We start from the raw sequence: 27993 nt of genomic DNA, 5'->3' as shown, positions 1-27993 counted from the left end.
ACAGGTGTTTCAGCCATTCAATATTCATTTATTCTCAATTAACACTGGCATACATACCTATATACACACATGTATAAATGCACATTTGTTCTCGGGAAGAGAGTAACTATACACTCGATCGTAATTATATTTACACAAATAATATATACCTATTTGCTTGAGATCACTCATCTTATCAAAAATAAATTATATATTCTACGTCATAATCGAGGAAACAATATCGACAGAATATTACGCGCTATGCTGCGCCCGCTTAATTGTGCCAATTGTGTGCTCTACTGTATAAACACGCTTGAAATTTCCTAAAGAAAAGTATGCATCTCATCCGACGCACTAAGAGTGCAACTCTAATGCGCTACATGAAATTCAAATTATTTCTTTTTACCGCAGTCTAATTTGTCACCGAAAGACACCAAGTGATATCATGATATCAAACACATAGATGACAACTGTTATTATATCGTAGTGACGCACAGTAGGGATATTTTCAATCAGCCAATTGCAAAATTGGTAAAATTTAAGAAAATAGTGTGGTTACCACTCGAATCTCCCCACTTCCAAATTTCAAATCCAACGTCGAGTTTTTACTTTATAATCAAACTTCATAATTTATAATCAACTTTATAATCAAACATTTCCTTCTAACAATTACGATACAATGTTTCCGATAGAACTCAGTCTTCCAGTTCACAGTGAGATATATCTCATTTTGTCTATCTATAAATTGCGTAATAGTTTGTTCCTATTTCCTCACTGCCGTACAACTGTAAAATCATGTAAATCTACTTTACGGACAATATTACAATTTATCGCAGCTAAAAAGTGCCGTTATGGGCGGACATGGGGGTAAAAGTATGCTTACAAATCTTCATAATTTCAGAAAAATACACATCGATTAGTGACACGTTAATGATAATCGGTCCACTAGGTTATCACGGCTTTTGTAATAACGCTTAACTGAAATTGGTGTAGTTCGACAGGTACAAATTCTGGTCTCTCGTTAGGCGCTCTATTGAAAAGGAGGTAACACATATTGGGCACGCGTACTTTCAATGCAGGCGACTAAGAGTCGAACTCGTATATTTGGTAAGATGCCCAACCAAGTTTCTGAATACACCTACAACAGAATGACATGAGGCTGATTACCAAAGACTCAAATATAGAGATGCTGTACGGTGAAATAAATTGTTAACAAACTAAGGTATTACATACTTTTTCGCAGACAGCATGAATCCTTTTGGTCCACATGTAAATATGCATCCATCTAACGAATACTCGCCAATCAATTCTTTCAACAATTCATCGGACACGACGCCGCGCTTACCCTTCCATTTATCACCCGCTTGCGAAAGGATATGTGCAACTTTAAACCTAGCAAATGTTTAAAATATTAGCTTTGGCTTTCCTCTAGTTTAATCATGTTTTCCCTTCTTCTTTAGGAAAAGCACGTTAGGATGCGTCACGTTAATTTCCACTGTGCATGCAAACTTACTTCTTTTCCATAGACACCTTGTCAAGTTGCGACACGTAAAACATATTGTCCTCGTCCTTATTGAAGTTTAAAAGATTGATTAGTTTCCTAGAGGAAGAAAAAAAAGTCAATCAGATCAATGATAATCAACTAACTGGAGTAGGAAGGGTTGCGTTACGATTCCTGGTACGAAAAATTAAAACGTTGAAATGCTTGCACTCACACGTTACGTCTCGCTAATGCTCGCTGAATTATCCCTAACATCGCGGTTAAACCTGTTCCACCTGCCAACATGTGGATGACAGGATACCGATCGAACGATTCGATTACAAAGGCACCTAAACCATTGCTCATAGTAAGGGTTTGGCCAGGTCGTAACGTGGTGATGGACGGACTAAGAGCACCATTCGGATATCGCTTTATCATCAAGCAAATACAATCCGGCTTGTAATTTGGCGCCATATCTTCGGGATGAAGGCACGGTGGGACAGGCGTATATGATCTCGACACTTCCATTCCTACGACAAATACGTTAGTTGTCTTTGCAAGATATTTCCGGTGTAAATCTGCTTTTGGTGAATCAAGCTTTCATGTCGTAGCATTAGCTTTATGACTAATGTCATTTAAATTTTAATCTTTTTTTCTCAACGTAGACACTTAATAAAATTAAACAAATGTCTATATTAACATTTACCCATGATATTCATTTTAACTTCTATATGTCTGCCAATAGGAATTAGTTCTAAAGAGTCTTTCGCACGTAAGACCAATAAATTAACTAATTTGCAAATGGATGTATTACTGAGTACTTCGTACTCTTTGTACGTGCGTTTGTTCACTGATCCTCTCGACAAAGTATCCTCCCGTAACTTTCCCTGAGATTTCCAAACTTCTCTGATCCTCTTTGTAAACGTAAAGTCTACCTGCAACACACATTTGAGTATATTGAGAACAGAATCTTTCTCAAAAGCAACGGAACAGTAATAAATATGTTGATAATTTTCTTTTTTCGCTCATTCAACCTGCATTTTACCTGCATCGTTTCGAAATTGCTCTTACAAGTTGGAGGCCATTCCACGTCTGCGATCAATTCGAGTTCGTGAGTGATTATATGTTTTTCTAAAATAAGTCTAAAAATGAGTTTCGAGTCGCTCAACCGTTGCAGCTGATAATACATTCCCGGATAGTTGTGCATGGTTTGATAAAAAAGCGTGATAGAATTGGAAGTCTGTCGCCAATTCATATTTATATTCGGTAAGTCCGACAAGTTTTCTTCGGCCGCTTTTGGTGCTGAAACAACGAAAGAGCTTTCAGCTAAATATCGTTGCGTATGAATATTGCATGCATATTTAAAGGAAAGTAAATAAAGTTTGCACGACGATCATCGTCGTGCGACACGATAAAAGTTAATCGGCTCGGTTATGCACACCGAACGCACTTGTGCACGCAGATCCGTACACGGACTACCGTAATAACCCAATAGTATCCATCGTTCGTTAGTTCAACGATGCTTGTCTAAATATAGATGACCTAGAACACAATACGGCGCAGCAGTTACAACGGGTACTCACCGGCGGAACTTTTGCTAAAACCCAACGTCACGGACGAACAGTTGTTCGCGTTTGTGGCTGACTTTTCCGTCAAGGAAGCAGCAGCACTCGACGCGACGGACGAGGAGCCTCGACTTAACTTGCCTACGATGCATTTTTGCAAAATGCTCTGATAATTCACCCAAGCGTGCACCTGCAATTAACGATCTACAAGTACATAAAAATAATCACCGTTTAACCGAATGCCGTTGCGAAAACTAAAAGTGCGTTACTCGGAGCGCAAGATTTTACGTTTTCGAATAATTTCGTGGCGTCCTTCCCAACACCCCTCATCAACTCGTCGACTCCACCCGGATGAAAATCCATGTAACGCGTTACGTTGAATACGATTCCTGCAATCGAAGCCGAATGTGAAATAGCAATTACACGCACTTTAACGTTCCGACTTGTTAATGACGATTAACGCTACAGAATCTCAGCCGGACAGCGCATAAAACGCGGAAGCAAACGAACCTCGGATCGCAATCCAAGCATCAGTTTGCTTGTTGTGATTAGCAAGCTCGGATAATGTTACAACTCGTGATACACCACCAACTCCGGTCAAATCGACTCCCGAATTACCAAGACGGATCCAGTCCATCAAACTATGCCCCGGTGCTAACGCTGTCTTGTTTCGCGGGTTTCCTACAAAACAAACGTGAATATTTGTCACTATTATCTCACAAAATGCGAAGAAAAAAGGTTTGTTTGTACTATGTTTATATAATTCGTAAACCGACATTCCTCAAATTTATCAAATTATCATGGCAAATGTCTTTTCAAATTCAAATTTGATTTCAATTCAAGCTTTTAGTCGCTATGATTACAATTTTACAACACTTATATTTTCATATTTTTAATTGTATTTTTAATTTTAACAAACATTTTATAAGTAGATTAACGTAACTTTTATCTGCCATGCTAATACCAGAAAAATACAGTTCACCTCTAATCCACCATTCGTTTCTAATTATCTACGCATCACTGTACAAATTGAGAGCAAAAGAACGAGCACGTGTGCGTGCACGTAAACGCGATCGTAAAAATGGATTAATTGGCAATTACATTAATTACTAACCGTCCTGGATCTGCAAACCAAGACTCTGCGGAGACCCGTTGCCATCCGCGGCGGAAATTAAAGGAGCGCCGCAGCATCGCGGCATTTTCTCATCGAAACGACGAAATTTGCAGAGACACGATCATTCTCGCAGCTGCTCCGTAAAAGACGAAATCGATAAGAGTTTTCAAAATATTATCAAACTCGTAACAAGTTCTTCCTGATCTATCCTGATCCATTAGCATTCAATTTTTCCAAACAGATCCAAAATACGAAACGAGATGAAGAGGCAAAAAACAGTAAGCGAAAAAGTCTCTGCTTTAAAGCTCATAATTTGAGAGACGCAATATCTCAATCTCTAATTATGGAACGTCCAAGGTATAATAATGATACAGGTAATACAGGGTCTCTCGTACCTGCGTACATTCGATATAAACGATATTGTATGTGCATACTGGACAAAGTACATCAATGACCATTATGTAGCAATTAAGATCAATTACCACCGAATGAAATACACGCACGACTACAGCAATCGGCCAATTTACGACTTGATGCAAATCTGACTTTAATCAATTTCCTGCAATCACTCGTCATCGTTCAAAAATCAAAATTTGCATCCTGAATATCTGACATTTATTACACGCACAATCTTTTTGATATCTCTGTCTCTGACTCCAACGAGAGATATCCGGTGTCTGAGTATTTGTCTGAGTTTTGTCGATTTTTTTTAGTGAATTTTGACCAAATCAATATGTTAACGGAATTTTAATCTCAACTTGGTTACCGTGAAACTTTACGCGATTATAGCGCCGAGGGCGTTGTTATTGTATCTTGTTAAACTCGATTGGTCAATTAATAAGGAAATTAATAAGGAAACACACAGTTGTGTAAAATGAACTCGCTCCACTGTCTTAACGACGCTGCTCGAGTTGGACAGTTACGACTCAATGCATACTATCTATGGTTTGAGTCACAATCGGGACTCGTCGTCCCGATACGAGGAGAATTGTTAATTATGTACGAAACGACGCGCCATGAGTCAGCGTGATTAACCTGACAACGTTCACTTGACACCCAAGCGAGTGAGCACCCAAAAAAGAAATGACTCGTGGTCTCGCGTTATCCGAACAGATAACAGCGATATTTGTTCAACTGATGAACAACGAACCGAGATTGCGATGCGACAACACGATTATTCGCGTGAGCCCGAACGAAAGCGGGAGAGATCCCGGTAGGCGGGAGTGATCTCGTGGTGAAGGACCGGAGGGTACTGCGCTGAAACACGCGGCCGAATATAACCCTGAGACAGGTAGATCAATATAGTAGCGATGGACGACGCTCAGCTCAACACGCAGGATCTTTCCAGTCAGAGCGCGGTTCTCCGCGCTGTACAAAGATCGGCGGGAGAAAAGTTACACGAAAGAGCTATTGATCATCCGGTAGGATGCATCGGAGCGTGTTGTTCGAAGGAAGTAATAAGACTCGCGCGCGCGCGCGCTCGGGTCGTTAAAGGCCAAACATATGGTGGCGGAAAAGAACTAACGTAAAAATGTAAATTCTCGCGTATCACACACACATGTACCAATTGTCGGACACTCAATCATTTCGCGTCACATGTGAAACTTTATAGATCACATATCTTTTACAAAATCTTTTACTAAAACACTCTCTCTCTTTATAGCTATTAATAATATACAATAAAATCCTAAAATAGACTGTCGCTTCATGTTCAAGGTATATAATTTATATATGATATAGCATACACAGGTTAGTGGCAGCTGTGAGATTGATCTTGGGAAATAATAATAATAATAATAACAGGGAAACAAAATCACATTCTTACCGGTAGCAGATGCGGACGACACTGTTTTACTCTTCGTTTCTTTCGCTTCTTCCTTGCTTGATCCGATGAGTCCGGTAGGTAACATTAGGCTGTTTTTGGCCAACAAGCTAGTAGGCGAGAATGTTTTTACATCCACCTTCTTCATCTTTTCTTGTATATCGCCGGTATCGTAAGGATCCTTCTGACGCTTCTCTTCTCCCTCATTCTGGTCTCCCGACGGAGTTTCCGAAGGATGACCTTTCTTCGTCGATTCCATCAGTGTTGTTTCGAATATGAAAGATTCGAAATGGTAAAAGTGTTACGCTTCGTCAGATGCATCTCGTTAAAGACCTCATGATGCAGACGCTCTGTGTCGGAGGAGACAATTCATAAAGATAATTATTTTAATCGTAGCTATAAGCACAAAGATAACATATTTGAATAAAGAACACATTCGGGGTATAAAATATGACACAAGAGAGTCAAATTCGCTGAAATCTCTTAAATTTTTTTAAACGAAAACATGACGCGTCATGTTTTCTAAAATTAAAAACTCTTCAAGATAAGCGTCATAATAATTCGCGTATCATTGTTTCACGCGCGATTACGATGAAATCACTCTGACAAACGCGCATTACACAGTTCGCAAATTTAGAAAGCGAGACCCGCCGGCACGCATTTCACTACTTTGCTACTTTGCTCTCTCAATTACTTTCTCTACAAAGTTCCCCCCCGTGAGCAGTGTTTTATGATGTTCTTCAGCAACTGCGACGTAACATATTTTAGATTCAACCATGTATATCGATGTGCATATCGCGGATTTAGCCGGCGCGACCATAGAAGAAATTGCAAAGGGGTCCTAATGTTAATTCAAAACTACTAATGTTTCAAACATGTTTGTTCCACGTTATCTTTTAACAAGAAATATTCAGCGATCTTTTTCAGCGAAACAAACGAATATAAAGATTTCTTCGTCATTCTTAGAGAGAAATTAAAGATGAAAAATGTCCTGATATATGTATTTTTCGTGCGTCGTGAAATGGTACTTCCTTTAAAGTATAAATTAAAAGCGTGCGGCAAAGTCGGCTAAGGGCGCCGAAAGACCACATCTCGACCCTGCTTTCGTGCATGTAATATAAAAGAGCTCGCAGGCGACATCCTTGCCGGCACAAGAGAAGAGTAATGGCAAAATTACAGCCACTGTTAAACACTTTTTGTCGAGTGATCAGGAGGCAAGTGACTGCGACGCGACATTCAGGACTTGTGCCGCGCACAAGTTCATCGGAAAAAACACTCGACTGCATGTTCTTCTCACAGGTGTTTGACTTTGACACGCTTCAACGTAAGTTGAAATATTATACGAGATATCTTACGTTTCATTCGTTTTAATGCGCTGCATCGCATTTTAATTAAAAAGGAAAAAAAGAAAAAAAAAGGAAAAGAAAGCAGACATTCTATACCATAGATGAAAGAAAGAAGAAAATAAAAGAACATTGACTCATTGTCGATAATATCGATTTTGCCCCTCCTAGTTATTCTTGGATATCAAATATGAATGATGTACACTTTTTTTTGCTTAATCAGATAATAACTGTTTATGCTTGTCAGAAGCGAGCAATGGAAGAGAGTTCATTTCAGGGACGAGAGGCGAGGGGGGGAGGGGGGAATTGCTCTTTCGAGATAAAGTCAGTTATAAAGGTAGTATCTGTGATCATAAAACGATTAGAATACTTTTAACATATCTACCCACAAATGCATATAGTCAATGATCTCAACAAATAAGCGCAATCTCAGCATATAAGTGAATATAAAATTTTTCTCACAAAATAAACACATTCCATTGCCTCTTATCTACATAAACAAAATGCATCTAAATCTAAAAATTTTTTTTGTATTTATCGCACAATATAAATTTTATATTAATTAATAGCAATTATCCCCTCACAAAAATATCTCGCGATTTATATTCGTATTCGCACAGATGAACATTGGACCTCCTCGATAAAAACTCTGAAATCTTATCGCTAGCTGTCGATGAGAATATAATATAATATGCCGCCGTATATTGCCGGAAATCAATGTTATCTTTTATAATCTTTATAATTTTTAACACAAATATGTTTATATCGCAAAGGTGACATTCCAATTTTTTGTATTGCAATTGCATATAAATATCCGACGCAAAATTAGTTTTAGCTTTTTCATTGTTACGAGAAAACTTGGAGATAACTTTTACAAATTTAACATATCTGAAAATAGACATGTCATTCGTTTAACTTGCGCGTTTTCACTCCTACTTGGCTTATGCCACGTACGTTGTGCAAACTGCTGTTCACGCTTAGAGCCAGAGCACAGACTTCTGCATAACGCATAATACACAACGCATAAGAGAATCAACCAATCAGAGTTTTTCATTTCTGTCTTGAGGAGGGAAATGAAGAAAACTACAATAATTGGTTTATTCTCTCACGCGTTATGTATTGTGTGTTATGCAAAAGCCTGTGCTCTTGCCCTTAGAGTGTTTTTCCAAATGACAAGATTAGATTAGGTTAGGTTAAGTTAGGATGTTTGTCTAGCCGTCTGACGATATATATATATATAGAGAGAGAGAGAGAGAGAGAGAGGGAGGATGTCAACCTTCAGTAGAAAATTATTATGCTTAAGCGTGGTCTACAATGGCCGTAAGCAGTAAAAGAAATAAGCGTGAACAGTAAGAAATGGACCAACTACAGTTGATTATTTTTGTCATAATCGACTGCGATTGGTTTATTTCTTACCGCTTACGCTTACTTCTTACTGCTTACTGTCATTGTAGACCACGTTTTTAGATTGCAAAAATACGTACTGAATGCAATATTGTATAAACAATAAACATAGGTGTACGTCTTACCAGAAAGGGTTAAACGGTTTCAAAATGCTCGAAAACACCAAAGACCAACGATACGATGTTTCGCCCACGTTTCGCAGCAGAGCACAGGTTAGGTTAGGTCGAATGCTTTATCGACTACACCGCCTCGCAACCAACTTCACGCAACATGCAGCGACGCGCGACAAGAACTTAACTTCACCCGCGCATTATGAATGCGTCTCCATTTTTTATTGTCTCGAAGGATTCTGTTTATCTTTTAATTGCTCCGAGCACAATATCGGTGCCTACAAATATGTCACGAGGATCAACCTATCCATATTTATCATGAAAAAAATGTAATTATCGAGATACTGTCGATAATACTAGAGTAATTATCTATCCTCATTAAGATGATTAAGATTCCCCCGTGTCAAAAGTCCAAAGAGTATTTACAAGCTCCGATTAAATGCATTGAATAAAAACACAGATAAATGCACGATCATCGCTCTGAACACTGACTAATGTACGTTACGACGCTATAACAGATTCTTGCTCCCCTCGCTGTGTCGTTGAGGTCAGAGAGAAGGAACAGTTTTAGAATTCAAGAGACACTGCTTGAAAGATACCCCGTGTGTAGGCGTCGAGATATTTCGCGCGCGACGATGAGAAACAAAACCTGTGCGGTGGGCTCGGTGCGTCCAAGGCCGCTCCTGGAGTCGCCTCGCCTCGGCCCTCGCTTTGTGTCGCGTGGTGAGTCGTGAACATGGCGGTACGTTCGTACGTAGTATGCAGGCTACACCGACGAGGTAACACGTCAGTTGTACGCAGGTCTATCAATGCCGGACTCGCGACAATTCGGAGCTACACGGAAAGAGCCGAAGCAAAGCAGAGTGAAATGTGCCGCCGGTAGGAGTGGGTGGACTCTCAACCGTCTTTCGGCGAATTGCGCGTCGCTCTTGCGAAAAGCGGGCCGTGATCATCGCGAGACGGCTGACGGCGGTGCTCGACTGCTCGGAAGTCGGAAATTTCAACAGTGGACACGCGTCTTTTCGCCGAACGACACGCACCGAGAGAACGGCGCGGCGGAGTGTGCAGGAGAGGGAGAGATAAAGAATCGCACAATATAGATAGACCCGTCGAGTGATCGCCGGTTTCAATCGCTCGCTCACCGGTGAACTGTTTGCTCCCTCTGATTCATCTCACGGGATCCACGGAGAGTGAAATCATCGCAAAGTCTGCGACTTTGGCGTATTCTCGTCTCTGTGAGTATGTTTCGTAGGTTACCTCACGAACGTGCAACGTTACTCTTCCTTTTTTTTTTTTTTTTTTTCGATCGCCGCCCGGCCTTTCAGGCGTGACTCGATTCAGGCGTGAACACGCCTGAGATATCTTTTGGACAATCGATGCGCACAGGTGCGTGCGACTTATATCGCACGTTGATATCTCGCTCTCGGAACGCGAGCGAGCGTCTTCTGAGAAATTACGAGGGAATTGATCATGCGAAAAAAACGGTTTTTGAAAATAATAACTTTTGGGAAACGGAAGTACCTAGCTGTGCCGGTCTCGCCGGAGTTTTTTCGATAAGCGCGCGAGATAATTACCGTGTTATGTACCGACGACTGACGAATACGAATAAATGAATTAATTATCTCAGGCAATTGGGAGAACTCGTTTCTACGATGATTCCGATGGTTCCGAATTACCTGCGAGCTTGGTTAGGTGTGTTGGCTATCCTTCTAACCGGCGTCATTTCCATGGACGATAATCGGACCGCTCGCTAGCCTCGACATATTCCCGAGAATTGACAAACTGAAGAGAGGAGAGAGAGAGAGAGAGAGAGAGAGAGAGAGAGAGAGAGAGAGGGAGAGAGAGAGAGAGAGAGAGAGAGAGAGAGAGAGAGAGAGAGAGAGAGAGAGAGAGAGAGAGAGAGAGAGAGAGAAAGGAGTTACGTCACTAACGACGTGCTATTTTGTACAAGCCGTTTTTTCACGATTCCTCGCATTACGCGTTGTTTTTGTCGGTGTTCTCATCGTCGGCGATGTCATCGGGCCATTACGAGCACCTAGCGTCGTTTAATTAACTTTGTCTAATTATTGATTCGATGTATGCCCTTCGTGTATGCCGCGATTTCGTAAATGCAACGAGCGAAACGAAAAAAATTAGTCGAGTGGTCCTTAACGATCGCGGCCGCATCGATGCGCTTCATTTTTCACAAATGTCCCTCGGTGTTTTTAATCCTCTTGTCGAAAAAAATAGCGGCTGCTATGCTACGCGAACGTGAATGCGTTCGGGTGGGTGCTGTTAACGTTATCAGTGTAAACGTTGGTGAAATTGCTCGTGAAGCTGTAGTGTGTAATCGACGTAACGGAGAATTCCACGAATAGTAATAATAGCGTAACATATTAGTGTCGCTGCGTTATAATGTAGTTTCTGTAATTTAAACAACTTCTTAGTTTTAGCCCGTCCCGAATATACATTTTATTCAAACGCAATTGTTTACTACATACACGAATAATAATGAAATAATAAACACGATGTAGCCCGTTAATTGTGTACAATGACAGATGTGCAAATCACAGCATTTTTATATTCACGGCGTTTGCAAACGCCAACACTACCAATACACCTCCTTGGAAGGATTACTACTTGTTATCGTTACCATTCAGCTTCGCAAACAGCTTGTAGCGTTAAATAGCGCTAATAACTTTTCCCCCGAACGTACGTCAAATCTGTTGGTCAATATATCTCTTTACGATGAGACGGCCGCGAAATTGAAATATATCAATTACGAATTTGGTTTATTTTCAGGTTGCGTGGACGAAGCTTTTATTGCGCAATTCGCAATCCGACTTGCAAATGTCGGACGTTGCATTTACATTCCAAATTTATCGACCGTCATGACAGTCGTGATTAATGAAGAATTCACATCGTAATGGCAAACAATGCATCCGTCCTCATAGCTCATAGCTATTTGATGATTATCCTTATCGCTGTACTCGTGTTCTTGTTATCAGGAGACTGCGCTGCGTAATACTCGCGGTATACTCGCCGGCAGGAATAGGATATATCTCGAATTCGTATCCTGTTATGTTGGTTATGTTGGATAAGACACGACGCGTTAGATCCCGCTTGTCTCATTGCTGGATTTCAATCGTATTATCATCGTTCTCGCGTGTAACAGTACACTTCTGCGTGGCAATAACCGTCTATCTTGAGCGATTGCATCGAGTAACCTTGCATTCGTCGAATAACACTTGTCATGTCAAGCACTTTGACATTCAAAATGTGAATGTAAATCACCTCGTGCGACCAAGCGCGTGATACGGAACGCACACGATCAACAAGTATTCTTTACAGTCAGTACAGATCAGTAAGTCCGACTTTTTGTTTAGTTTTTTCCGATGTAGAAAAGAAACTGCACTTTGATACTGACGTATAACTGGCTATTGAAACGAAGCGTTAATTTATCTGTTCAGAAACGATAGCAAAAACTAGTAGATGATGAAGGAAATTAAGCAAGAGTTTATTAGACTGCTCGATAAATCTCGGGTCTCTCGTTAGTACATAATGAGATCTGTGAAACAAAATTTCGAACACAATTCGATGTGTACTCTGAGAATCTTTTCCGTTGAACCGTTTTCTATTTTTATACTAATACCGTGACGCAAATGCACACGCTTGCTCTGTTGGTTGTATTATTCATAAAGCTGTTTAAAATAAGCTTCGCGAGCTTATATTGTTCTCCGTCAGCCTTGACACGTAATTCCATGATTACATCATTAATGGCTGTCTGCTGTCACGATAAGTGCGTAAGCGTGTACCATTCTGGAATTCTCGCCCTGCACACACGCACGCGCACGCAACACGCACACACACATACACACACACACACACACACACACCGGCGTATAACAATGCGATTGCTATGTAATGAGATTCGCGTTTCATCACTTATCTATTACGCGCTTTTTATTTATTTCCAACGTATCGGTTTAATTATCGTCGCAGAGATGCGACCGCACATAACGCGAACACACAATTACAATATATTACGTCGTTTCTCACGGGTTCATGTTTCTGATGTGTGCATTCAACGAAATTTCACCCAAACTTTCAATTTTGTTTCGACTCAAAATTTTATTCCTTCCCTGTAAACTCTAATAGCTCAAGTATAGGTTCGAAGAAAGAAGATTTTCCCAACTTCAATATTTATTTATTGCTTTTTTTAATCGTTTCGTTTTTTATTTATCTTCTCTTTAATTTTGTAACCACGTACGAGGAAGTAAAAAATTTCGTTTCGTCCTATTGCGTAGTTACGATTCTTGTCGCGATCTCAACTTCATTCATCTCTCAATACGATACGTGTTGTGAAGATAAATTTGTTGCTACGCTCGAACATGACACGTTCCGTAATGTGTTTGCTGAGTGATCTCATAATACAAACGTGACAAACTACATATATACCATTTACTTACGAGGAAGCCATAATGCAATGGGTTTTACATCATACTACGATATGTTATCGAACATGCTCGCATATATATATATATATATATGTGTGTGTGTGTGTGTGTGTGTGTGTGTGAGATAATCTCTATAGTTAATATGAAACAATACTAGACTGCGAATAGTGCAACATCACTTTTATACCGTGCAACATCAATTTTATAATAGAGTCGATGCTATGGAAATGTACGCACATAGTTTTGCTAAATTATTCCCATGTTCAAGTATGTGCAAATTTACAGTTTCTGCGCGAAGGCATATATAAAAAAGGCAAATATAAAAAATACTTCTTATGCGATATATCGCGAGTAAACTCAAACTTTAGCATATTCATGGGCAGATTATTTTCTCATTTAAATGTGGGAAGATGATTTATATAACGACGCTCGAATTAATATTCAAACAGATATATGTAACGAAGCAAGAGTATTTACAACACACTTTAATTAATTTAAATTTAAATGAATATTCACCGAACATATTTTTGTATAAAAATATTCACTCTCTTGCAATGTTTTGCTCAATGCAAATGTTTTGTATATATAAGCAGATGGATATTTTTCTTCGACAGGTATATGTCGACGGAGAAGAAAACGCAGAACAACAAGATGCGAATCAGGCAACTCTTGGGCGTGTTTCACCGCCTGTTCGAGCTAATCGCAAGAGGAGTATTCTTGTTTGTCGCTTACGTGAAAGGACCGGCGAAAATCCAACCGCCGATTAAAGACTTGACTCTATTGCACAGCGCATCAACTTTGGCGTTGAAAATACGAACCAGACAAGTGAGTCCCTTTGTTTATTTTTCAATGTTTAGCAAATTACAGCGAAATCCTCGGGACTTAATACGAAGTTTCAATTTATCCACTCATCGATATTATGATCTCTTCCCATTAAATCTGATAAGTACAACGAGATTTTATTCTGTTTTGCACGATCATTCAGATTGGCATGCTTGGCACAACGGTATTGTATTATTATCTAAGAGATAACAAATCGAGTTCTGCGAAAATTACGTTTTTCACCTTTCTTCTTTTTAATCAGTTACATTAGTTTGAGAGATATAACGATGAACCAATCTAAATAATTGCGAAAAATAAATCTTTGTAAATTAATGGAAACGTCTTGGTGTAAAAGACGAACTTTATCACATTATTACATATATACATATATATATATATATATATATGTTGTTATTGTTATTGTATACTTGTTATTGTTTACAGTTAACTTCAGAAGATATGGTATCTTCATATATAGAAAGAATAAAGGAGATCCAGCCGATACTCAACTGCATAGTTGCAGACCGTTTCGAAGAAGCTCTCAAAGACGCGAGAAAGTGCGACGAACTATTGAAATCTCAAGACGCTCCGTCCGTAGAATTCTTAGAGAAAGAGAAACCATTGTTTGGCGTGCCTTTCACGACCAAGGTAACATTTTATTCTTGTTAACTTTCAACTTCATTTGATTTCACCATTGATGATAAATTACATAACCACCTCTCGTATCTTCTTGTCTTGTGTTAACGAAATAACATGATTATAATTGCTTCTCGAGCTATTACGAAGATAGAACTGCAAAGAAAATTTAATAATGGTATTATAGGACTGCATCGCCGTTGCGAGCATGTGTCAAACGGCTGGTCTCGTCGCACGCAAGAACGTCGCCGTCGATAGAGATGCAAAAGCGATAGAGTTAATGAGGTCAGCTGGAGCTATACCTCTGGCACTGACAAATGTTTCAGAATTGGCGATGTGGTGGGAGAGCAGCAACTGCCTGTTCGGCACTACTAAGAATCCCTACAACACCAGGTATATAGCATGTTACATCATCGTATCACGTAGTACGATGTATGTATATCACGACGCTTCAAACAAAAATGTGTTATGTATGGAGATTTCTCAGTTATCGAAAAACCACGCTGTCGAATCAAATAGATGTTATCCAAATTGATGAATCCAAGATTTCAGTCTCGGACAATAATGTTGTCGCTCTTATCTTTTACTTCAACATAATCCGACTTTTTTTTTTTTTTTTTTCCCCCAAGATGTATTGTGGGTGGTTCCTCGGGTGGTGAAGGTTGTATACAAGCAGCAGCTGGATCGCCTCTTGGAATTGGCTCGGATATCGGCGGTTCCATCCGTATGCCAGCGTTCTTCAACGGCATATTTGGCCACAAGCCATCTAAGGGTGAGTGGTAAGAAAGATTGAAAATTTGGCTCGCGCATATATTCCTTATTACTTACGCGTTGCGGAAATGTATTTTTATTGTAGGAGTGGTCTCCAATGATGGTCAATATCCTAGTGCACACAGTGATGACCAAGACCAATTACTCGCCATTGGACCAATGTGTAGATTCGCGCATGACATGACGTTGACTTTGAAAGTTCTTGTAGATAAGAAAAACGACTTGCTAAATCTGGATCAAAAAGTGGACGTTTCACGAATCAAGGCAAGTCGAAGTAACATAAATCTCTGATTAATTTCTTCAACGATCGTTCAAACCTGCATTACATTGCGCGCAAATTCGCACTTTCGCACGAGTGATGAGTAAAATTAATAATTTTGTTGTTTTTAATTTAGATCTATTATATGGAGGACGACGGCGGTCAGCGGCTAGTCTCACCCGTGGACCCTGAAATAAAAACCACCATGAGACAAGTGTTGAACTATTTTGAGAAAGCGCACAATATTAAAGCCACGAAAATAAATGTTAAAAAGTTCAGAAAGGGCTTGGCTTTGTGGCTGGCGAACATGACGTGCAAGGACGACAAAGACTTTTCGTACGAGTTAACCAATAGGCGAGGTCACATTAACATCTGGTTGGAATTTGTCAAATGGACGTTCTTTATGAGCGATCACACTTTAGTCGCTCTTTTCACTGCAATGTTCGAGAAATGTGGCATGAAATACGGAAGTGAGAAACACGTTAAGCTCATGCAAGAGAGCAAGGACCTGTTTCAGGAGTTCAAAGTAATAATAGTCAAACTAACTTGAGTATCGTATTGTTGTTTCAACGTTGTACTTCACTACGTTATTATTCTTTTTTACCTTATTTTTCGCATCTCTTTAGGATATTCTGGGAGAAGATGGCGTGTTCTTATACCCGACTCATCCAACCGCAGCTCCGATGCATCACGAACCGTTGATCAAGCCGTTTAACTTCTCCTATACTGCGATCATTAATGTATTGGGCCTACCAGCTACGGCTTGTCCGTTAGGATTGAACAAGCAAGGGCTTCCCATTGGAATCCAGGTGCGCGCACATATACACGCACAATTTTCGTTATATATTTCTATAATAGAATTAACGATGGAGTTTGTGCTTTTAACGACGCGTTTTGCGCAGGTCGTAGGAGGACTTTACCAAGATCGTCTGACTCTCGCCATTGCGGAAGAATTGGAACGAGGTTTCGGTGGTTGGGTACCACCAGCAATAGTAGCTTAACGACAGTACCATCATAGACAATAATTCACTGAATGACGTTCGCATCAAGCCTCACCTTACTGAACCCTGCCAGCTTTCTCATATAAAATATTATATCGTTTGTATCGAAGATTTTTCAGACAGACGCGGATGTTGAACCGAGGTAAAGTACAAACTCTTATGCATATATACATGTAAACACGCATATATAACATGCATTTAATACGAAATATAATTTCTTACAATACTTGATATATTCCGTAACTGTAATAAGATACGTTACTATTGCATTTACGAAGATCGGAGGAAATAATGTAGAATAAGTTGTCTTTTTTTCATAATCGTGTAACTATACTTGTTTAATAGAAATATTTGAAATCGCGAACAGTGTGTCAACAAGTATTATTACACTGTTGAGATGCGATTGATTTGTACTCGTATTGAAAAACAAAAATTCGATATAAAATGCTAATTTTAGCATGCACTTGTATTCTTATATGGAAAAGAAAGAATGCTGAAAGTTGTTCTCAACAAGAGTTCACTAAATGTGAAAGAATATTTGTATATAAATATACTCTTTCTCCATTTATGTTGAGCCACAATATTTATACATACATACATACATACATATATACATACATACATATATATATATATATATGTATGTATGTGTGTGTGTGTGTGTGCGTGTATGTATATATCTTGGACATCTATGTAGAGTTTTCTACTTTCATACGTAACATATATGTGAAATCACACCGATGGTAGCAGAGTGCTTTTGGTAATGTGATAAAACATCCGATGTTATTTAAAACATGTATTGATGTTGAGAATTTATATATATATACACACACACACACACACACATATATTTTATGTACCGAAATAAATTTTTATTAAATTATTTTGTCACATGATTGTATTTCCTTTTCATAATCATCGTTCACTTTTTCAGTATTACCATGTTGAACGGCGTAAATTATTTCATTCATGAATATCTTCGCAAACCGAAATACTGACTGAGATAAGCAAAGTCGAATCGAATCGAAAAAAATTTCTCAATATCATATACTATATATAGTATACGTGCAAATATATAAAAAGAAATCGAAGCGCTGTATCATTGCAAGAATAAGTTCCAATATTTGTCTGAGATATAACACTCCTGTCTATAAAATTACATACTTCAATCAATACAAGAAAATTACATACTTCAATCGGTAAATATGCTATTTCTAAAGCATTTATGTAAGTCACTTGGAAAGCTATAGATAACGATACATTAAAAATATTTATTTCGCCGCTAAGTACGAGGCACAATTTCAAAATCACACTTATAAGTGGTGTGTATGTGACATGTTTGCAGTTCAGAGGATCTCTCATTGTTTGGCCATTTTTTAAATCGCAATTTAAAAAATCAATTTTCAAGGTGTATCTCTGATATCAAAATATATAGAAGTAATTCTTAATCAAGATAGAGATCCTCGCCTGTATACATCTATATAACATAGACATAATGTCCATGTCTATGTATAGCGCCTATGATGCCAATTAATACGAGCTGCCTGGCATAAATAGGAAAGCAGGTATCGTAGTTTCAGAAATGGTTGTAACTATTTTGTCAACCAAATGTGTATAGCGAGAGAATTATGGCGCACATTTGAAGCTAAATTTGTCATAATATTAATTTCATGGAATTTCATTTCTTCTCTATTTTTGTCAACTCAGATGCCATACTTAATATTACCGAAATAGTTTGATAAATAAATTGTATACCTAAGACTATATAAGTGAAAATTGCGATCAACGAGCATCGCGTTAGATTACAGCCTAGAGAGAATGGTCTGTGAGAAAAGCTGTTACTGTTGCCGATTAAATTGCGGTATCCCGAGATATTATTCTGGCCGTTTCTGGCATGTAGTAAAGAGACGTGTCTTCAGCATGAGAAAAGGCATGACCATCCGGTAATGTAATAAGATATTACAAATATCTAGATTTACGGAGGTCAGCGTTATGTTATGAGATTCGTTTCTTCCGACGGCGTTTCGGTGTTGCCGGTGACAATCAAGACTGATCTATTGTCCAACGAGCTATTCTCGCTGGCTGGTCGGTTGGAGGATATTATCTCGAACTCGTTCGAGTTGATCTCGGTCTCCGTGTTGAGAAACGTCGACTCGTCTCGACCCGTCCGAGTCTCGTTCACGTTTCCGTCACTAATCCGCTCGACGCGCACTAATCGATCCCTGACGCCGTCGTCCTCGTCGTTCTTCATCGCGGACTCGCTCGTCTCTCTGTAATTGCTCGTCCGCCTGTTTATCACGTTCAGTTCCACGTCCGCTTGCGCGCCTGTCCTCCCGGTGGAATGCCTCGCGACGGGACTGCTGGACTTGTTGAAGGCTGTTTTTGCATCGTTTGCGTCGTCTCGCGACTTCGTCGAGACGTTCGATCCGTCGTTCTTCTCACGATTTCCGTTTGCGGTTTCCGACCCGTCGTTCCGAAGGTCCGCCGGTTCTTGTGCGCGCGTGTTCGCGTCGACATGTTCTTTTCCCTTTTTGGTGGCGGCGGCAGCGGCAGCGGCGGCGGCGGCGGCAGCGAGCTCGGCTTCTTTCATCGCGGAATGGATGACCGGCTCGGCCCATAATCCTGGGTTAAAGGCTGGTCCCGTTCCGCCGAGCTCCGCCGGCAGGATGTCCGTGGGCAGATGCTCGTGGAGCGTGCTGAGATTATTGCCATGAAGGTAAATCTACAAAACGAGCCGTGATAACGACACCCTTTCGCGCGCTCGCCACTTATCTAACCAGCGCCACAGCAACGATGATAATTCATAAGCCGCGTACACCCGGCGAGATATGAATTTATAGAGACTTTCGTTTTATTTTGACATTCTTTCGTTTTGTTTGTTTTCCACGGATTGAGGAGTTAAGATTATTGCCGCGCCTCGCGCGTATTCACAAGTGCCTCATAAATGTCTCACCTTGTTTCGTGTTTTCTCATCCAGAAACGGCTTTACCAGGGCCAAAGTCGCCTGCACGTACAACGGCGCAGAAAGGAAGTGTATCGCTTTGAATCGAGCAGGAAATCGCCCACGTAGAGCAGCTATTAGATTTCGCACAGCCGCTGCGCCCAGTGCACCACCCTGCCGTAACGAGAATCCGCTCCAGTCCACCACAGCGATGAAACCGGATTGCTGGAAAAAAAAAAACAGAAAAGAGTCTAAGTCGTCCGTTAAGCGTTAAAGGCGGCTTGTAATAGTCCTGGCTTGAGAGTAGACGCGATGTCTAGACCGTGCGCGCGGATTTAACTGAATGAAATATTGAGCACGGATTGGATGGATATTGATCTCTGTCACTCCCCCCCCCCGCGTTGTGCTTTTACTTTTCGAGAAATTCGAGAGAAATTTGACTCTTCCATATTGGTAAAGTAAATATATGCTAAATATTTAACTATTTTTCTCTCTTTCTTTTTAGATTTCACGCTCGCACAGCATGACGGCACAGCATGAAACGAACAACATGTTCGCACGCGCATCGTTGTATTATTATATTATATTTACGCAAATGGCGTAAGAAGTGACCAAAGTAACGGTCCGATAACGGTTATTAGATATGAATGTTGCACCTGATTCCTAGGATCCTGAATAAGTATTTCCAGAACTAAGAAGATAGCTCGCTGAACGGATAATGCGGGCACGGCTATGGGGTCCCATTGCGACGCTAAAATAACCAGCACGCATCTGCCTTTCCTGCATTCATTCGTAATACAAAATGAAGATCGATATTGTAAAGTAAAATTTATACAATAGCTGTCATAAGTGTAAGCGCGTCCGTCGCGCTCTGTTACGTCGAGCGATTCGTCGAGTGACATGAGCGAGACTGTGTTGGCCCGCGTGGCGGTGCGCGGTTATGTGCTAAAATCCCACGTGCTAAAAGAATTCTACGTACCAATCTCGTGTTTGGCTTTGCGCTAATCACGACGCTTTCCGCGCCCCCCGTCCCCACGCCCCCACGTGGCGATAACGGGGCGGGAAGGATAAGAATAAGTGCGTTAATAAGCTACGGTACGTTGCTCCCTGACGCGAGTAATGCTTTCTTATTGTAAAAGAAGAAAACGAATTAAAGCGTGTCGCGTGCGTACCTGTCGCGCGCGGGCAAGACACCCGGTATGCCCGCGCGAAGCGCGCGTTGCAAGGCTGGGTCGCGGGCAGTGAGGTTGCCGAAGATATCCTGGCGATGTGTAATTTGCGCTTGATAAGCGACTATCAGAGCGGCCGCCTGTTCGGTGCGATATTTCCGGGCGAGTAAGAAACGCGTAATATACTCGTCCGTGCAGTGCTTCAGATCTAGGAACAGAACAACAGCAGGGCGGAGGCGCCCGGTCATTGTGAAGCGCGAGAGAACAGGAAGCAATTCGAATTCGCGGATATTCGCGGGAAGGCGCGGAACATTTTAATATCCTTCCGCACGTCCCCCCCCCCCCCCCGATTGATGGCGCTTTTTTTTCTCCTCTTCAAGCTCGCTTTTACGATCGAGCGCAGAACCGTTAACTTGTTAACTCGTTGGTAATAACTCCGAACGTCCGGAAGCACTCGGTAGATATACTCTTAGTTTTTCTCTCGCGACTGATCAATTGCCGGCCAGCCACCTCGTCGCTTTCCGCTTCTTTTGTCCGTTGCGTTATCCCTGCCGTTAGTCCGACAGTGCAGAGCAGTTTCCTTCACGTTCCATTGAAATCGCGTTGAGTCGCGTGACAAATTGTTGTTTTATTGAATTGAAACATTTGAGCGGGAAGAAGACAGGCTGTACGTCACATTGAACGAGCTTTTTTTCTCACCGCTAAATCGCGCGAATTTCACGCTAAACCGCAGTATAAACACTTTGCTCTAGATATCGTCGGCGGCTTTATGGGACGCCCGTGGACGCCCGATAAATTGACTTTAGCTACGCTTTACGTACACACACACACACACACGTTTGTCTTACCCACATCCGGCATTTCTCGGAGTATAGCTCTGACGGTTTTAATCGCCAGTTTCTTGTCGCGCTTATCGAATCTGGCCGCCTCCTCCTCGTAAATGCTGCGCGCTAGTGCAGCGCTATTGTGACCTCGCGTGGGGTCCCACATGTACTCGCAGTACTCGGCCATTATTTTCTCTCTCTCTCTCTCTCTTCAGTTCCGCTGAAGGTTCCGCAGGTGTGCGCCAACGATCTGAAAACGTACACGCGCGAATAAGTTACGAATAAGTAACGCTAATCGTTGCGACGCGCGCGGTACGACGTTGAGCGCGTCGCAACGGTAAGCGCCGTTTTGTGTTATGCAACGCGTCGCTTTTAAGCGTTATGCAAAAGTGCAAAGTGCATTTTCGTAACGTTCGATAACAGCGATTTGCGAAAGCAGCAGAAAAGAAAAGAGACACTCGCGTAACCGAGGCTTATTGTGAGAAACGTTTACGATAAGTTTCGACGTTTGGGAGGGAGTCGAGCAAATAATATCGTGATTGCGTAAAAACGAACTGCTGCAACATGCGAAACGTGCTGGTCAACTGAAAGTAGAGATACATATCGAGTCGTTTGCATGCGATTCGTTACTTTCGCACGAACCCGAGGAGATGTTGATGCTCTCTCTCTCTCTCTCTCTCTCTCTCTCTCTCTCTCTCTCTCTCTCTCTCTCTCTCTCTCTCTCTCTCTCTCTCTCTCTCTCTCTCAGCGCATTGCCCTAAGAATGATTCATAGGTAACCGTCCTTGTGTGTTAACAGCGAGGCGCGTCATGTGAGAGTTCTTTCAACCGGTTCGGGCAATTATTTCGCGAAAGTTACTTACGACCTTCGAGCAAGCGATCGACTTGCGATCTTACGCTTTCCAAGCATGTAAGTCATCGACGCAACCGAGCCGATTATTTCGGAGAAACAGCGAGTCGCGCCATCGAGTATAACGACCGAACAAATATCGGAAACTCTCGTCTACAGCTCTCGTCTTTCCCTCATACGGTGCAGACCACATCTCATAGATATGTCATCATATACATTATCCCTGATCAAGTTCGGTCCATGTGCCCAATTCTGTCACGTTTATTTCTTTCTGTCAAGTCAGAGTTTCTACGAAGCTGATTGCCGTTGCGTCAACGGGCAGGTATAATTGAGAGAGGTGTGCAAGACGCGCGAGTTGTAGGTGACGAGAAGTTGGGCCTAAAATCGCAGAAGAGATGAAAATTGTAGACCGGCAGAGAGAGAGAGAGAGAGAGAGAGAGAGAGAGAGAACGGAGGCTTCTCCGAAAAATTGAAGAATATTAAAACTGTACGAGATTCGATTTCTCCCGAGGCGGATGTGGTGCAGAGTGTGGCGCGCGATACACCATACGTACGCCGTATATCATACTTACGGCGGGCGCCTCTTCTCGCGGGTCCTCGCAGGCGATCCTTCAAGATCTTTCCGGATCGCTCGGGAAGCTGCAAGAGCGGAGAAACACGAGGAAGAGGAGGAAATCGGCCAAGATGCACCTGCGCGTCCGAGCGAACCGCGCGCAATGAAGTCACCCGGACTGGACGCGCCGCGCCGCGCCGCGCCGCGATCCGTTCGAAAGTGTCAGAGTGTTGGGAAACAAGAGACCGAAAGAAGAGAGGACGCGGAGCGAGGGACGCCGCTCGCCAGGTATATATATATATATATATATATATATCGTATATACCGGGATTACGGCACGAGAGAAAAAAAGAAACGGGACTGACAGAGTTCGCGAGAACGAACTCTGGTCGAACGGCCAGACAAGAGAGGGAGAGACAGCGAATGAGTGAAAGAGCGGAGAGGAGAGGAGAGGAGAGGAGAGAAGAGAGGGCGAAGCCGGTTACCGGACTCGGCTGACTCACCGCGCTTCGTGTTCCCCCTGCACCCGCTATTGTGATCCTGCCTGTCCAAAAAGCGAGCGTGCGTATTATTCGATTTCCGCCAACCGAAAAATTCAACTCTCGGCAAGGCTGTGGCCTCACCAAGATGCGATCATAACGCGGGTCTGTGTCGAACTCGAAAGCAAAGCCTCTCGCTGTACCCGCAGAGATACTTTGTAGATATCGTCGAGAGTGCTTCGTAAAAACAAGAGAGATTATGTAGGAACAAGTTTGAGCAATTTCGTTTCAGTGTCGCCTCGCTAATCCCGCGTTGAATGTGTACTGTATCTGTTTAGTATTAGTTATTTGAAGACGCTGACAAGTTTGCGACAAGTCCTCGCTCGAGTTACACGATATCACCACTGGACGGCAGTTGAGTAATGTTCGATGACGGTAATAATCCGGATAATATTACTCGCACAACAATATGAATAATTCATTCACACTTGTCTGTTTGGTAGAATGTTTTTAGATACGGATGGACACGGTGAGGACTGGAATCTCCCGGAGGATCTCCCGGAAGCGCAATACGCAAATCGATCGAGCAGGGGTCAGTCGATGGAAGAAAACCTTGAGGCGCGATATTAGAGGACTTATTAATTAGTATCAGCATCTGACAGGCCTGCGAGCACGTAGCAAATTGTCAGACGTCTACCATCCGGCTTTTTCGCTCCCTCCTTGAACAATGGCAACACGCGCGGCAGCATCGCGTCTCTCTCTCTCTCTCTCTTTCTCTCTCTCTCTCTCTCTCTCTCTCTCTCTCTCTTTCTCTCTCTCTCTCTCTCTCTGCAGACGCAAAAAACCTTTGTCGCCGTTTCTTTTCGCGAGTGCACGATGCTCGCATTCCTTCGCGCATGTCGTCATAAGCGAAACAATACGGACAAGAAGCGACCGCGAAATGAACAACGATAAAGAGCCTACGTAAGACGAATCTATGCCTGCTTGATTAATACGTATTGCGCTCTCTTTCGTTTTCTCTGTATCGCGCGTACCTTGACCTTTCGTGTTTTGCGACCCCATTATGACATCTGCGAGTATCTTTATTTATTCGCATAACTCAAGAGGAACTCAAGACAGTCGAATCAGAAACGTCCGATCTCAGCTTATCCTACTTCGTTTAAAAATAGTCAAAGACCGCGAATTCATCAGGGAGCAAGCGGAATTTGCTCTTGCCGAGTAATAATCTGCGACGCAAAGATACGATACGCGTACACAATTTTGAATAGTTATATTATTCTAATAAACAGATTCACGACGTTTACGGAGATATAACTCCGTTGTTGTTACTTAACTCGGACACGCGATGTATGCACTTATGTTATGACTCAACCGCGTGTAAGTTCACACGTGCCATTAGTTGCAAATTTTTGCGTTCCTCTCAATGTCGCTGGACTATCTCGTTATTAGGAATGAGATTAATGTTATTCGTGTATAATTATCCCGCACGATGTCTCAGAATGTACCGACGCAAAAATAAACGTATCCTCCAGTCACCGCGATCGCTCTTATCGTTCAATCTGACAGTCCGTAAGTCGTGATGCAAGTGGGTCATGTTTTTCTTTTTCTCTCCCTCTCTCTCTCTCTCTCCCTCTCTCTCTCTCTCTCTTTCTTTCTCTCTCTCTCTCTCTCTCTCTCTCTCTCTCTCTCTCTCTCTCTCTCTCTCTCTCTCTCTCTCTCTCTCTCTCTCTCTCTCTCTCTCTCTCTCTACAACTCGAAACTCGTGAAAACGACTCGGCGTCGGTTACGATTCCCGGTTTGACTGACATAATTCTATGCGAATGTGCGAATACGCAAACATCTTCCTTTCCCTCGCGTGCATAAAAGTTCCGCTTTGTTTGAGACGCACTTTCATACACGCGCCGTTTGCGATACTGTACATAACTCGTCCGAGGAAGATGTTGCGCAACGGTAACGGTAGAAACGCACGCAGTATGGCAGCGACAGAAATTACCAGTTCCTTCGATGCGATACTCGTGCAATGAGAGTCCGATATTCGAGCGTAAAAAACTGATAATTAGTACAAGGCAACGAGATCTGTGCACAGTCGACGACGACCAGTCGTGTACAAACACAATTTTTCGCAAATACAAAATTCTACAAGGATACAAGGACGAAGAAGTAGACGCAAAAAAGAAAAAGCGGCCGAACAATCCGAACAAAACTTTGTTGTTTCCTCAAAAAATTCAAGAACGTGTACATGTATATAAAAGTGACATATTTTGACAGAAACTTCGCACGGAGATGTCTCGTCTTCTCATACAAATTCTTCTTCCAAGAAAAATGACGATAATCGTGTACCATCTATCGCGTCTGATTCACCTGTCCTATCGACCAGGTGATACCGCACGAGTCGGAAAGTGCTTGAAACACTGGTTCTTCCGGAACCTCTTCGGACTGAGGCTGAGTGCTACTTGAAAAGCGGTAAAAAACGAAAACAGCAGTGACTTTTTGATATTACAATTCGTACAATTGTACAATTCGTTATGTGCCTCAACTTATTGCGCGCGAGCCAGTTTATCATATCACAACAACAACTACAAATAGTCCGCGGCCTTCGTTAAATTAGCACCGCGATAAAACTCGCGAAATTACTCACGTAACCAGCCAGCAATACAGGCCGATCGATCGATTTTCGTGTCGGTTTACAACGCGCTCAGTCAGCAGTTCGTGGACAGCAGTTCGTGGACAGCAGAGTCGCGTTTCCCCTCTGTCGCGTACACGAAAATCTCATTCTAAATTCCATGCACATACGCAAATTTCAAAAATTCTCTCGCTAACATCCCGTCCGGATGAGCGACAATAAACGAAGATCGACATGTCTTTGAGAATATAAACACCAAGAAATATTGTCGCATACATCGTCTACTATCTATCACAAGGACTCGTGAATAAGCAGCGTTATTTTGTTTAATTTATTCATAGCTCGAGCAGGCGCAGTGTTGCAGGCGATAAGCGGCTGCTAAAAGTATGAAAAAAAAAAAAAATCACGCGCACATCACATGTAAAATGTGATTATAGAAAACTAAACAAGTACCGCACAGATCCGAATTGTCTTGGTAGGTTGTCCTTACTCGTCGTCGCCACGTCGCAGCTGGCAGGTTTCTCGAGCACAAAAGGAAGCGCACAAAATGAGAAAAAACAGGGGACGCGCTCTCACGATCGCGGGACGATTCGATTAACGGTTATCGAGCGCGACAGCGTCGATTGGATTTCGCGTCATATCTCGTTCGCGAAATCTGCGAGCGAGTCCGATCAATCGCTGATTTCGCGAAGAAGAAACGACGCGCGAAACGTCCGGCGCGAAACTGACGATTCGAAATGGCGAGCACACCGCGAGTTCGCGGAGAACGTGACACCGCCGGTTCGACCGTGAGTAGAGGCGCCGCTCGATGAATAACGATGAAATGACCGTTCTTCAGGGCCGTGACTACGACGAGGCAGCAAGCTCGCTTGGCGAGCAGGTAAAAATGACCATCTGGCAATGCAGAGAATCGATAGGGAGAAAGAAGACTCTCATGTTTGAATATTTCTTGACGTCGATGTATTCGATATATTGGGTTGGCAACTAAGTGATTGCGGATTTTAAGTAAGAATGAAAATTCAAAATTTTAAATTTGCTTTTTTAAATTTTTTTCAATGCATGTACGCGATACATTGAGCTTCTCTGCAATATCACGTGTTGCGCTATGACGATCTGAATCGATAATGGCCTTGATATGGGTCTCATCGACTTCAACTGGACGGCCAGATCGTTGAGCATTTTTCAATGAAAAATCACCAGAACGAAATCTGGCAAACCAATTCTGACACTGCCTTTCTTTCAAGGCAGTGTCCATTCCCATATACGGTACATAACTTCTTGTGTGCTTGCGATGCGTTCTTGCCTTTTCGGAAATAATATATAATAATAAAATATGTCTGAAGTGCACGTCTTGCTCTTCCATTTTTAAATTGGGATAAAAACAAAACTAAAGAACTAATCGATATTTTAATTTTTGTACTAAATGAAAGGTAGAAGTCCAAACAATAAGAAAAAAATATAGGTTAGGTACAAGGTTGAACACGTTAACGAAACAAAAGAAAGTGTAAAATCCATCTGTCGACAAAATCCGCAATCGCTTAGTTGCCAACTCAATAGATCAGACGAGCGTTCATGGTTTCGCCTAATCTATGTTTTATGTCGCATTGATACGCCTGAGAATAAGCCTAAAAGTAATCGTTAAATTTACCTTGCATATCATTAAATGTACATTGCATATCATTCTGTATGTTTTGAGATAGTGCCGTTCTCGTATCTTTTACCGTTAATGCCGCGTTAAGTAAATCAAAAGTCGAGAGATTAAAAGGTTATAAGATTCTATTTCGATCGTATGCGTGGAACGCGCGCGACGATC

General features: G+C 41.8%; 3 protein-coding genes across 10 annotated transcripts; 1 reads left to right on the top strand and 2 right to left on the bottom strand.

The window, feature by feature from the left end:
- Positions 1-11: 11 nt before the first annotated feature.
- LOC105192699 (cytochrome b5 reductase 4) lies at positions 12-8984 on the bottom strand. Of its 6 annotated transcripts, none has more exons than XM_011156993.3 (11): positions 8833-8984; positions 5964-6310; positions 3535-3705; positions 3313-3413; positions 3043-3214; positions 2505-2761; positions 2166-2394; positions 1695-1989; positions 1493-1579; positions 1213-1371; positions 12-1117 (listed from the first exon to the last, which is right to left on the bottom strand). In XM_011156993.3, exons 2-11 carry the CDS (start codon positions 6217-6219, stop codon positions 1063-1065), a joined length of 1782 nt encoding a protein of 593 aa, XP_011155295.1. In that variant the 5' UTR covers positions 6220-6310; positions 8833-8984; the 3' UTR covers positions 12-1062. The 6 variants fall into 6 exon arrangements, with proteins under 6 accessions (XP_011155295.1, XP_011155296.1, XP_025155611.1 ...); XM_011156994.3 differs by lacking the exon at positions 8833-8984 and adding an exon at positions 4139-4271 and having other exon boundaries at positions 5964-6110; XM_025299826.1 differs by lacking the exons at positions 5964-6310; positions 8833-8984 and adding exons at positions 4139-4271; positions 4621-5716.
- Positions 8985-9591: 607 nt separating this feature from the next.
- On the top strand, positions 9592-17205 carry LOC105192697 (fatty-acid amide hydrolase 2). Of its 2 annotated transcripts, XM_011156988.3 has the most exons (9): positions 9592-10052; positions 13868-14078; positions 14520-14723; positions 14899-15104; positions 15341-15483; positions 15568-15746; positions 15878-16267; positions 16368-16550; positions 16644-16742. In XM_011156988.3, the coding sequence occupies exons 2-9, from the start codon at positions 13872-13874 to the stop codon at positions 16740-16742; spliced, it is 1611 nt and encodes a 536-aa protein (XP_011155290.1). In that variant the 5' UTR covers positions 9592-10052; positions 13868-13871. The 2 variants fall into 2 exon arrangements, with proteins under 2 accessions (XP_011155290.1, XP_025155615.1); XM_025299830.1 differs by lacking the exon at positions 9592-10052 and having other exon boundaries at positions 13872-14078; positions 16644-17205.
- Positions 17206-17523: 318 nt separating this feature from the next.
- LOC105192698 (clavesin-2) lies at positions 17524-27062 on the bottom strand. 2 transcript variants are annotated; one of them, XM_011156990.3, is made up of 6 exons: positions 26634-27062; positions 21701-21926; positions 20856-21060; positions 20340-20463; positions 19696-19908; positions 17524-19464 (listed from the first exon to the last, which is right to left on the bottom strand). In XM_011156990.3, the coding sequence occupies exons 2-6, from the start codon at positions 21861-21863 to the stop codon at positions 18733-18735; spliced, it is 1437 nt and encodes a 478-aa protein (XP_011155292.1). In that variant the 5' UTR covers positions 21864-21926; positions 26634-27062; the 3' UTR covers positions 17524-18732. The 2 variants fall into 2 exon arrangements, with proteins under 2 accessions (XP_011155292.1, XP_011155293.1); XM_011156991.3 differs by lacking the exon at positions 26634-27062 and adding an exon at positions 23098-23283.
- Between the last annotated feature and the right edge of the window lie 931 nt (positions 27063-27993).

The sequence above is a fragment of the Harpegnathos saltator genome, unplaced genomic scaffold, assembly GCF_003227715.2.
Source record: "Harpegnathos saltator strain DR-91 unplaced genomic scaffold, Hsal_v8.6 scaffold293, whole genome shotgun sequence".
In the NCBI taxonomy this organism is placed as follows: domain Eukaryota; kingdom Metazoa; phylum Arthropoda; class Insecta; order Hymenoptera; family Formicidae; genus Harpegnathos; species Harpegnathos saltator.
The sequence above is the reverse complement of the archived record's forward strand: the minus strand, read 5'-3'. Positions and strand labels throughout refer to the sequence as shown.